This window comes from Camelina sativa, chromosome 9 (assembly GCF_030686135.1).
Source record: "Camelina sativa cultivar CO46 ecotype springtype chromosome 9, ASM3068613v1".
NCBI classification, from domain to species: domain Eukaryota; kingdom Viridiplantae; phylum Streptophyta; class Magnoliopsida; order Brassicales; family Brassicaceae; genus Camelina; species Camelina sativa.
This window is the reverse complement of record NC_141888.1, coordinates 18662202-18674742: the sequence shown is the minus strand read 5'-3', so window position 1 is coordinate 18674742 and position 12541 is coordinate 18662202. Positions and strand designations below refer to the sequence as shown.

Genomic DNA, 12541 nt, shown 5'->3' with positions numbered 1-12541 from the left:
ACATGGCCCTCTTGAGGTACACTCTGTCTCCTACCTGAAACTCAAGATCTCTCCTCCTCCTATCAGCATAACTTCTCTGCCTATCCTGAGCCTCCTTCATGTTCAGCTTGAGAACCCGAATCTTCTTTGAGGTCTCCTGAACAAAACTAGCACCAACATGCTCCTCTCCCCCACCTGAGTGCAGCATAACGGTGTACGACATGGCCTCCCATAAAAAGCCTCATAAGGAGCCATCTTAATACTCGCCTGATAGCTGTTGTTGTAACCAAACTCTACCATGTTCAGGTGATCTGCTCAATAGCCACCCAATGGCCTCCCAAATCCAACACACGCATCCTCAGCAAATCCTCCAGCGTCTGGATCGTCCGCTCTGATTGTCCATCTATCTGGGGATGATAAGCTGTACTCATATGCACCTTAGTGCCCATCTCTGCCTGAAATACCTTCTAGAACACCGAAGTGAACTTAGAATCCCTATCAGACACGATACTCGCTGGCACCCCATGCAATCTGACTATCTCCTTCACATACTTCTTAGCCAGGACCGCTGCTCCATCAGTCTTCTTAATGGCCAGAAAATGTGCTGACTTAGTCAACCGGTCCACAATGACCCAGATAGCATCAAAAGTGCGAGACACTGGCAATCTTACCACAAAATCCATAGTGATCATATCCCACTTCCACTCAGGAATGGGTAGACTCTTTAGTAACCCGCCTGGAACCTGATGCTCAGCCTTCACTAGCTTCCACACATCGCACCTCGCGACCCAACTAGCTACATCCTTCTTCATCCCGACCCAGTGATGGTAGCTCTTGAGATCACGGTACATCTTAGTCGCTCCTGGATGAATAGAAAACTTGCTCGCATGAGCCTCTCTTAGGAAATCCTGTCTCAACTCCTCATCTTTGGGCACACAAACGCGACTGTGCACCAAGATAGTACCATTATCTGAGACCTGATACTCTGAATCAACATCCTTAGAGGCATTTACCAGTCCCAAATCCTTCTCCTGAGCCAACCGCACCCTACACAGAAGATCTGCTCTATCAACCGCTTCCAAATCCAACGGTTCACGAGAAACAACACACAACCTCAAAGCACTGATCTCTCCTACCAGAGACTCCATCTCCTGCTCCTGAGCCAAAGCTACCAAGTTAGCCTTACCACGGTGATAAGCTATCTCCAAATCATAATCTGTCACAAGCTCCATCCACCGCCTCCGTCTCAAATTCAGCTCAGGCTGAGTGAATATATACTTCAGGCTCTTATGATCTGTAAACACCTGTACTTTTGCACCATAAAGATAAGATCTCCAAATCTTCAGGGAAAAAACTACAACAGCCATCTCCAAATCATGAGTAGGATAGTTGCCCTCATGCTTCTGTAACTGTCGCGAAGCGTTGGCAATCACCTTCCCATGATGCATCATCACACATCCCAAACCAAATCTAGATGCATCAGTGTAAACCACATAGGGTTATCCCTGCTCAGGTAAAGCCAACACTGGCGTAGTAGTCAACATCTCCTTAAGGCTTTCAAAGCCCTCCTCACACTCCTGTGACCAAACAAAAGGAACATCCTTCCCTGTTAACTTAGTCATAGGCCGTGTCCTACTTGTAAAACCCTGTACAAACCTCCTGTAGTAACCTGCCAAGCCAAGGAAACTCCTGATCTCTGTGGCATTCTGTGGTCTAGGCCAATCTCTCATAGCCTGAATCTTCTCCGGATCTACAGAAACTCGCTCTGCAGAAACAATGTGACCCAGAAACCCCATCTCACGCTGTCAAAAACAGCACTTGCTTAACTTGGCAAACAACTTCTGCTCCCGCAGCTTCTCCAGAACTGCCCTCAAATGCACTGCATGCTCCTCAGGACTCTTAGAATATACCAGGATATCATCGATGAAAATGATGACAGACACGTCCAGAAACTCCTGAAACACGTTGTTCATCAATCTCATAAACGCTACTGGCGCGTTAGTCAACCCAAAAGGCATCACCACAAACTCATAATGCCCATACCTCGTCCTGAAAGCCGTCTTCCTCACATCTGCCTCATCTATCGGTATATGATGATAACCCGACGCCAGATCTACCTTGGAGAACCAAGTAGCACCCCTCAACTGATCCAACAACTCATCGATCCTGGGAAGAGGGTTCTTGTTCTTCACAGTGACCCAGTTCAAACTCCGGTAATCAATAAACAACTGAAAACTCCCATCATTCTTCTTCACAAATAACACCGGCACTCTCCACGGTGATACACTAGGACGGATGAATCCCTTGCTCAACAAATCCTTTAGCTGCTTCTTTAGCTCTGCCATCTCTGCTTGAGCCATTCTGTAAGGAGCCTTGGATAACGGGGTCGGCCCCGGTTCCAGTTCAATAGTGAAAGGATCAGACCTAGATGGTGGTAATCCCTGCAATGACTGAAACACATCCTCAAACTCCTCAACAACTTTAATACCGCTAACCGTAGACTTCCCATTGACTCTGGCATAGATATAGTAACCAGATAAGCCTCACGGCTCTTCTCGATCATCTTCCCAGCCTGAATGGCCGAGATCACGAGACTCCCCGAAGTCGGTCTAATCCCCTAGAAAACCAACTTCCCTAATGGACGCTCAAACTCCACTCTACCCCGATGGCAATCCAGATGCACCATATGCCGATGCAACCAATCCATCCCGAGAATAACATCATACAACTCTACTGGACTGATAAGCAAATCCGCTGGCCACGACTCTCCTGTGATATGAATATCAACCCCTCTAGCTCGTCCAATAACTCTCAGGAACTTGCCTCCTGTAACTCTGACAACTCATGTACACTCCTCGGGATCTCCTCTGATATCCGTACTCTATGCACACTCCAGAGTAATGAAGCTATGAGAAGCTCCAGAATCAAACATAATGTGGGACTTAAACCCGCCCACCAACAAGGTCCCTACACAAACCTCATGTGTTGAGAACTTAACACTTTATCACAGGAAAAACATAAAATCTGAACCTACTAAAATTCACAAAGCTTAAGTACCAGAAATTATACCTATGATCGCCCAGGCACTAGTTCAACCAGTCTCTGCAGTCGTGTACACCCGTGACGCCTGCTCAATCCCTGCCACCTGTTGCTCTCCCAGCTGCACCTGCTGCAACGCTGTCACTGCTACCGGCTGCAACTTGGGACATAAGGGCCTGATGTGCCCTGGCTCCCTGCAATGATATCATACACAAGCCGCTGCCGTCTGAGCACTCCTCTTGGGACACCTAGCAACCTTGTAATCCTTGCTCCCACACCCGTAGCAACTCGCACCACTCGGCCTCTGCATAACCTCCCACCTCCTCTTGGTTCCCTCCGCAGGCTTGCCGCCCCTGCTAGAACCTCCATGATGCTGAGCCTTACTAGGCTGAACTGCTGGACTAACCGCCACTGTCTGTGCCCGTATGTCCTCCTCGATCTTTGCCGCAGTCTCAACCAGCTCTGCACGCGTAGCATAACTCCGCCCTCTACAGTGAACCCTCAAATCGTCAAATAGGGCCCTCAAAAACCTCCTGATCTGAGCCTCCTCAGACTCCATAGCCCGCCCCCATAAGATAGAAGTCGACTGAACTCCAAGTCCAGCTCCCGCACTGACCGTTCCCCTGAGATAACTAAACGAACTGCACCTCCAACCGGTCCAATGCCTCCCTCGAAAAGTACTTGCGGTTGAACACCCCCATGAAGTCAACCCAAGTCATATCCCTCTGCACTCTCCTAGCAGCCACTGATCTCCACCACACCTGAGCATCACTAATCAAGTGGTGGACCCCTATGTCCACCCAAAACTCGTCAGGACATCTCAGAGTCTGGAAGTTACGTTCCACACTCGTCCTCCACGCATCTCCAGCATCTGTACCACCCGAAAACTGCACAGTCTCGATGCCCTTCATCTCCTTGAGCATGGACAAATAACGTCCATGTGCTCCTGCATCTGCAGCTACTGGCTGCCGCTCCTCCGCCACCACTGGTGGCACCACCTGAGCCTGAGCCGGTACCACTGTTGGCAACCGCTCCAATACCAATAAATATCCAATAATCCAATAACCAATAAAATAATAAACAATATTAATTTCAAACATAAAATAATGATCCAATCAACATAAACCAGAGAACCAGCAATCCTAAACAACATTCTAAGACTCAACTCTAGCAACCTAACAAAAGCCAGACAACCAAGTGAACCACTAGAACATCCTCCTTATCATGCATCGACCGACACCAGTTGGGGGTTGCGTCGACCGACGCAAGATCTGCATTGACCGATGCAAGGTTAACTCGCATCGACCGATGCTCCCTTTTCATCAACCAACGCATGCTCGACATAGCACGAAAACCCTAGATTTTACGCGCCGTCCTCGCATTTGCATCGACCGATGCACAAACTGCATCGACCGATGCAATGCCGAGCATCGTTTTCCCCCGAAGCTTCTCGCCGGATCTTCGTTCCTACAACCACATAACTCGATCCCAAGTCACAAGAAAGCTTCCTAACGTCCCAAATACCAATCTAACAAGCCTAGCAATACATAACAAGCAAATGAGAGAGATCTCCAACTTAGATAAGTCATGGTCATGCACTTACCTTTGCCAAGACGATTCTGAACCTCAAACAAGCAGGAAAACACTCCAAGCAAGCTCCTACAACGTTCTAAGCCTCAGATCTCCTCAGGAAACGCCACAAACCTCCAAGAATCTCCCAAAACGCTCAAGAACTCTTTTTCTCTCTTCTTTTCTCTCAAAAACTGCTAAACTCGCCTAATGAGTAAGGGTTTTTCCTAACCCAAAACGCATCGTTTAACTTAACTCGTCCGCAGAAAAATCAACCTTGTATCGACCGATGCACATAGTGCATCGACCAATGCAATCCCTAAACCGAGATTTTCGTTCGCGGATGTTACAATGGAGAGGTGGGTGCACTACAGGAAATCGGGGTTTTAACAGCGCGTAAAAAACGCTATTCAAATGTTCGACAGCGTTATAACAAATGCTATGACATCTCCCGCGACGGTAGGTCAGACCCTTTAAATAGCGTTTATGCGCATCGCTATTGTTAATATAGTAAATATAGCGTTTTTGTTTTTTTCATTGTTATTTATTTAATAGAGTTATATATATGCTATTAAAAACTTAGATATAGCAATTTTATTAACAGCGTTGTACAAATATGTTATTAAACTAATTTTATGCTACTGTTTAAGGATGGCGGCGCTTCTAGGGTTAGGCAATTTTCTGTGCGATCCCTTCAAACCACTCCAATAGAGATTTCGTTTGGGGTAGTTCTCTAGGATCAGAAAATTTTCATCCTTCTTTCTAGCACACTGCTAAGTTTCTCTGCGTAGTTTTTATTTCGTTTCGTTTCTCTTATTTTCAGATTTCCACGATGTTCAGATCTAAGTTCACAAGGAGGAGCGGTAAGGAGCCCATGGTGGATCGGGACCAGGAAGAGGAAGAGACAAGTGTGATTTGTATCCCAAAATTCGATTTTTCGGATCTGCTAGATAAATTTAAAAACTCTCTGGTGGGCAGGATGTTTCACGCGGAAGGCAGGAGCATTGAGGCTTTATTAGCTTTCATGCCAAAGGAGCGTATTTGGGATGTAGAAGGACGAGTTAAGGGCACAGATCTGGGGAATGATAAATTTCAATTCGATTTTGATAATGAGGAAGATCTTGAAAAGGTCCTGCTGCGTCGACCGTGCCACTTTAATCGCTGGAGTTTCTCCCTTGAGAGATGGGAAGCAAATATCCGAGAGGATTTTCCAAATACTATGCTGTTTTTGGTTTAGATCAAGGGTGTCCCACCGATATATAGAAAAGACCAAACATTCAGAGGAATTGGTCAAGCTCTAGGGACGGTTAATGCTGTTGATGTGGAGGGTGCAAGGGTACAAGCTTTTATTAATGGGGATAAACCACTCCAATTTGAGAGCAAGGTAGTCTTCGATAATGGGGGTGAAGTCAATGTCTCTCTGCGCTATGAAGGTTTGTACCGCTACTGTTTCACTTGCAAAAGGATTTCCCATGAGGAAAGGACTTGTCCTAAACTCACTGATTTGGAGCGACTAAGGAACAAGACGTTGAGAGCATCTTCTTCCTTGTCGGATTCCCAAAGAGGTAAAGATTCTGGTAACAATAGTGGACAAGAAGATCATGCTGAATCGTCGCATTATGTTAGAAGGAATATTGAGCAAGACTATGACCAAAGGAGACAGAGAATGGGTCGGATTTACGCCAAGAATTAAGTGAGAAACGAGCGTATCGCAGCAAAGATGTATGGAATAGATTAGATCAACAGTACTCTAAAGATATCCCCCTCTATCGGGAGAGATTCCATCCCTATTCGAGAAGAAGGGATGAGATAAGATCCACACATCAATCTACTAGTGAGAATAGGAGAGATCAGCGGAGCCTTCGTAGGCCATTCCATAACACACGTATCCCTGAGAGACGTGAAGATGGAGGGTTCACCAGAGATTCCTCAGGAACAACTGATTCTCAAAGAACGATCTCTGACATATACAGGACAGGTGATCAGCTTGCAAAAATGAGGATAGACCGTCATGGTGGGTATGGAGATAGAAATCAGGAGAAGTATAGTTCCAGGAAAGGGATATTGTATGAGAAACAGAACTATAAACCTGCGGTCAATGGAGCTTCGGGTACGAGCTGGCGAATGAAGAACACGACAACAAAGGAGGCTTTTCAAAAGGATGAGGGTGCTGTTCAGGTAAATGGAAACAAGGAAAATCCGGAGGTACAAGCTTCAGCAAAACAAAAGAGGACCATGGATTTGGAGGTGGATGGGGAGACTTTTTCTCCTAAAGTCCCACCTGTGAAGGAGGACAATGGGGATGGTAACAAGGAGACACAGGTGGTTGTTAGTCACGATGGGGCAAGTAAGGAGACTGAAGCTCCACTCAAAGATATAGAGCTAGAGGATGAGATGATAATGGATGATGAAATGATTGATAATGATGATTTGCTAACCGAGGAGGATCCGCCAATTGATGATTATTTACGGGAAGCAGGGATCCTGTATGTTTCAACAGAGCAGGGCGAACACATTGAGGAGGGGGAGGAACAAATAGAAGCTATTTCGCAGCTCTCACCTGTAATCAAATCAAAGCTTCGCCAACCTTCAAAAAAGGCTTATGCAAGAGACAGAAACAAGGAGAAGACTATAAAAGACAAGGACAAAGTTACGGCTCAACATCCCCCTGCGGTTATAAGTCAAGAGAGCACAAATCCTCCAGGTGTAGACGAGAATATGGATAAGCGACGAGTATCAAAGAATCCTGAGATATCAGGGGTGGCTTCCCGAAAACTAAACGCTTTAAGAGTTCGCCAATCTCCAAAAAAGAAGTCAGGAAATGGGCGTACAAGATCGACTGCTGTCCCTCGTAATGAGGTGTTTCCTTCTGCTATAAGCAAGAAGTCTGCTGCTAAACCTGGTTCAGTGGTGTCCCAGAAACCACCCAGTACTCATATATTGCCTGGAATTGTCAAGGAGCGGGAGCCTACTTGATCTCAGAGCATCTCAAGGAGCTCAGTAGATATTTTTTTCCTGCTTTTCTTTTTCTTTCTGAAACAAAAAACAATTTTTCTTTTATGCAAGATATTCAAGTTTCTTTAGGTTATGATAATCTTTTTACCGTGGATCCAGCTGGGAGAAGCGGCGGATTAGCTTTGTTTTATATGAATTCCCCTAATGTGACAATCATCTATTCTGATAATAGGATGATCGATATAGAAACCACAATGGAGGGACACAAAGTTTACATGACATTCGTGTATGGAGATCCAGTGGTGGCTAATCGCGAGGAAGTTTGGGAGAGACTGACAAGGATAAGTCATTCGAGGAAGGGCCCTTGGTTTATGATAGGAGATTTTAATGAAATCATTGGGAACCAGGAAAAGCAAGGGGGTAAACGGAGAGCTGAGTCTACCTTCCTTCCTTTCCGCACTATGTTATCAAATTGTGGAATGATTGACTTTCCCTATCAAGGGAATTTTCTATCTTGGGTTGGTAAGAGGAGAAATCGCAAGAGGGTTCATTGTAGACTGGATAGGGCAGTAGGCAATGAAGACTGGCATAATCTTTTTTCCCACACAAATGTGGAGTATCTCAAACTATGGGGGTCCGACCATCGGCCAGTGTTGGCTAGAATTTCATCAAATAACAGGCGGAGACAGAAGAGCTTTAAATTTGATAAGCGGTGCTTTGGGAAACAGGGTTTTAAGAATGCGGTTAAGGCAGGTTGGGGGGAGTTAACCACGGAGGGCCCAGCGGATGTCTACTCCAAGATTGTGGCTTGTCGCAAGGCCATCTCAGTATGGAAAAGGGAAAACCCGAGTAACGCAATACAGGATATTGAGGCACTGAAGGACAAACTAGAACAAGCACAAGATGATGACTCTCTTACCACAGAGGAAGAACTGGAAATCAAATGGAAGCTGTGTGCCGCCTTCAGGGAGGAAGAGTTATACTGGAAGCAAAAAAGTAGAGCCACCTGGTTAAAGGAGGGAGATCGAAACACGAAATTTTTTCATGCCACTACAAAGCAACGAAGAGCTAGAAACTGTATTCTCAGCTTAAAAAACAAAGATGGTTAACTGGTAGAGTCTGAAGAAGGCATCGAGAGTGTAGCGACACAGTATTTTCAAGATCTGTTTACGGCCTCAAGTATCACCGGTGTCGAGGATGTCCTCAGACATGTTCCAGAAAAAGTCTCTCCTGAGATTAATGCTTCTTTAACTCGTCCCCCTTCGAATGGGGAGATAAAAAAGGCAGTCTTTGGAATAAACCCGGACAAAGCGCCTGGTCCTGACGGGATGACAAGTCTATTCTTTCAACGGTTTTCGAACCTTATTGGCAAAGATATTATCAAAATGGTTAAGGATTTCTTCGAGACAGGAGTTTTTGACCCGAGATTGAATGAGACCAACATTTGCATGATTCCAAAGAATGAGAGGCCAAGGGAAATAGGAGAGTTCCGACCCATCAGCCTTTGCAACGTAAATTATAAAATCATTTCAAAGGTCCTCTCTAATAGGTTAAGGAAAGCTCTCCCGAAGCTGATTTCGGAGACACAATCGGCCTTTGTGGGTAGACGTCTGATCACAGACAATATCTTGCTGGCACAAGAGAATTTTCATGCGTTAAGAACCAACTCGACTTGCAGAGAAAAATTTCTTGCTATCAAGACAGATATGAGCAAGGCCTACGACCGTGTGGAATGGTCTTTCTTGGAACAGCTCATGCGGAAGTTGGGCTTTGATAGCAAGTGGATCTCGATGATGATGTGTTGTATAACTTTAGTTTCTTATAAGGTGCTCATTAATGGGGAAGCAAAAGGAAATATAATCCCTTCAAGGGGATTACGCCAAGGCGACCCGCTGTCCCTGTTTTTAGCGCAACTTCATGATGCGGAAGCAGATGGACGTATCACTGGACTAAAAATAGCACAAGGAAGCCCGCCTGTATCACATCTTCTGTTCGCTGACGACAGCCTCTTCTTTTGCAGAGCAGACATCCAGCAATGTGCTGAGCTTCTAAGGATCATTAACAGTTATGGAGCAGCATCTAGACAACAATTGAACAGAGAGAAGTCGGCCATCCTCTTCGGGAACAGAGTTAATCAGAATCTAAAAGCAGAGCTGAAAAGAGCGATAGGAATCTCTAAGGAAGGTGGTATGGGAACCTATTTAGGACTCCCTGAAACGATTTGTGGGTCGAAGCAACAAGTCTTTGCCTTTGTACAGGACAGATTAAATGCCAGGATAAACTACTGGTCGGCGAAGTTTCTTTCAAAGGGTGGCAGAGAGGTACTCATTAAATCGGTTGCTCAAGCTTTACCAACCTGTCATGTCCTGCTTCCTATTGCCAAAACATATTGTCAACAAGCTGCGAGGAGCGATAGCTAAATTCTGGTGGAGTACGAAGAGTAATAATAAGGGTCTGCATTGGGTGGCATGGGACAAAATCAGCATCCCCATGGAAAAGGGTGGACTTGGGTTCCGAGATTTGAAGGAATTCAACCTAGCATTGCTAGCAAAACAGCTCTGGCGACTCCTGAGATATCCAGACTCTCTTCTATGCCGTGTTCTAAAAGGAAGATACTTTAGATACTCAAATCCCATGGATGTGGTGAAAGAAAACTCTCCTTCGTTTGGATGGCGTAGCATAATGGCAGCAAAACCTCTCCTCCAGCAGGGTCTCCGGAAAAACATTCGATCTGGCTTTAATACCCGCGTCTGGACAGACAACTGGGTTCCCACTATTCCAGCGAGACCAGCGAAAGACTGTGGCGCTCCAAGGGACCCAAACCTCTATGTTAATCACTTGATTGATTTTGAGTCAAAAACATGGAAGATGGACATGTTGAACAACCTGGTGGATTCGGGGTATATCCCTCTCATTACTTGTCTAAAGCCTAGCAGTCGTTTTATGATAGATGATTATATTTGGAGTTTTACAAAATCAGGCCAATACACCGTTAAATCGGGTTACGCCATTGCAACGCAAGGCAATTTTGAAGTCCTAGAACCGAGTATTACCAAGTTGAAGAGCCAGGTATGGAAAACAAAAACCTCAAGAAAACTTAAACATTTTCTTTGGCAGGCCATTTCAGGGTGTATTGCAGCTAATAGCAGACTGGTCGAACGGCATTGTGGAACTGATAGATCCTGCCCCAGATGTGGAGATGAAGAGGAATCCATTAATCATATACTATTTATGTGTCCACCGGTTCTACAAGTTTGGGCATTGTCTAACATTGCAACATCTCCGGGAGTTTTCCCGTGTAACTCCATTTATGCAAATTTTGACTATCTTTTCTGGTGTGCAAAGGAGCAGGGAGCAACAGAGGAGCAGTTAGAAGTTTTCCCTTGGATAGTATGGTATATATGGAAATCCCGAAATGATAAATTGTTCAATGGCAAGGATACTTCGCCTATGGATACATTGAATCTAGCTCTCTCAGAGGCGAAGGAGTGGAAAGTAGCTCAGTGTGTAGCTTCTTATGAGCACTCTGACGGTAGTCTACAGGGTGACGAAGAGGAAGAGGAGCAAGTGATGGACAGTATTCGATTCCAGGTTGATGCTTCTTGGGAGTTTAAGGATCAGTTTGCTGGTCTGGGCTTTGTTTTGATGAGTCAAACACCGATCTACGGCTTGAAGAACACGCAGCGACATCTTTCGGTCCTACACTCGGAATTGGATGCTCTTCTCTGGGCAATGGAAGCAGTGCTTCAACAGGGTATGACTTCGGTGCACTTCGAGACAGACTGCTTGACTCTTATTAAAATTGTTGATGAGGTTGAAGATTGGCCAAGTTTTTCAACGGAGTTAGATAGTTTTTCTGTTTTGAGATAAAAGTTTTTGAATTTCTCTGTTTCGCATATCCCTCGAACTGTTAATGTCCATGCTGATCGCCTTGCAAAAGGTGCTCGAACACGAGGTTCGCTTTTCTCCCATGTAAACTCTCAGGTTCCAGAGTTGTTGGTACTTGAAACCAACCTTCTTGACCAAGTTTAATAAAGTATGGGGTTTTTGAAGTCAAAAAAAAAAAAAAAAAAAAAACTAATTTTATGCGCAGCATTTGTTTTTTTTTAATAGCGCCAGTTGCGTATGTTATTATACTGAAATTATCTATAGCAGTTATATTATCTAGTACGGTTTTTTTTTGTAGCTGTAACCTATTCTATTATAACATTGAGAAAATGCAATTGATTACCAGATTTTATCGTATTTTAAAATTTATTTTTTATGCTTTTTTATTAAATTGTAATTTAGGAAAAATTATTACAAAAATAAGATTTCATTAATGGGATTTAGGGATTCACTTTTTACACTAAGAAGAGGCCTATTAGCCCAACAAAAAGATAATTCAAAACCCAACATATACAACATGAAATCTTCTTATTACAGGAGCCCAAATTCTAAAGCCTAAAAAATAATACAACTTCTCATTTGTTGACTTCTTCTTATTCTCCTCCTTCTTCTTCTTCTCAAAGAACACCTAAGAACATCAAAATCAACCAAACACAAATTAGAACGTAGATATTATAATATGACCATCTTAATTAATGGACATACAAACAACAAAGTGTTCTAACCTATTTTTTTCAGCCATATGAACAATAAAGTGAACAACGATTTCCTTTCGTAAAATTGGAACCATAACCTTTCGTCGATTATGGAAGTTAATCCGACGGTAGAGAGGAGCAAGAGTCACATCTAATTCTGTGATGGTGGAATAGATCGGTGTCGTCACAACATATTTTACTCATTATTCTTTATTTCACAACCCTAGGGTTTAGGGTTTAATTAGGATTCAATATTTCACAAAAATATTTCATTATTTGAAAAATAAAACAAATATATTGATTAGTTATATATATGTAGTTAAATATTATGTAACAATCCAAAATCCCCTATATATTAAAAGAGAAGCATTCTCTTAAAAAAACTGACGTGTCGTCGCCAGAGAGCTTTGTCCCTA

At 44.1% G+C, this 12541-nt stretch overlaps 2 protein-coding genes across 2 annotated transcripts; both read left to right on the top strand.

The window, feature by feature from the left end:
* Nucleotides 1-5197: 5197 nt before the first annotated feature.
* LOC104710966 (uncharacterized) lies at nucleotides 5198-7726 on the top strand. Its single transcript, XM_010427627.3, has 2 exons — nucleotides 5198-5312; nucleotides 5411-7726. The coding sequence occupies exon 2, from the start codon at nucleotides 6583-6585 to the stop codon at nucleotides 7561-7563; it is 981 nt and encodes a 326-aa protein (XP_010425929.1). The 5' UTR covers nucleotides 5198-5312; nucleotides 5411-6582; the 3' UTR covers nucleotides 7564-7726.
* Nucleotides 5462-6280, top strand: LOC147938286 (uncharacterized). The gene is made up of 2 exons (XM_087465564.1): nucleotides 5462-5716; nucleotides 5825-6280. The coding sequence occupies exons 1-2, from the start codon at nucleotides 5462-5464 to the stop codon at nucleotides 6278-6280; spliced, it is 711 nt and encodes a 236-aa protein (XP_087321690.1).
* Nucleotides 7727-12541: the final 4815 nt, after the last annotated feature.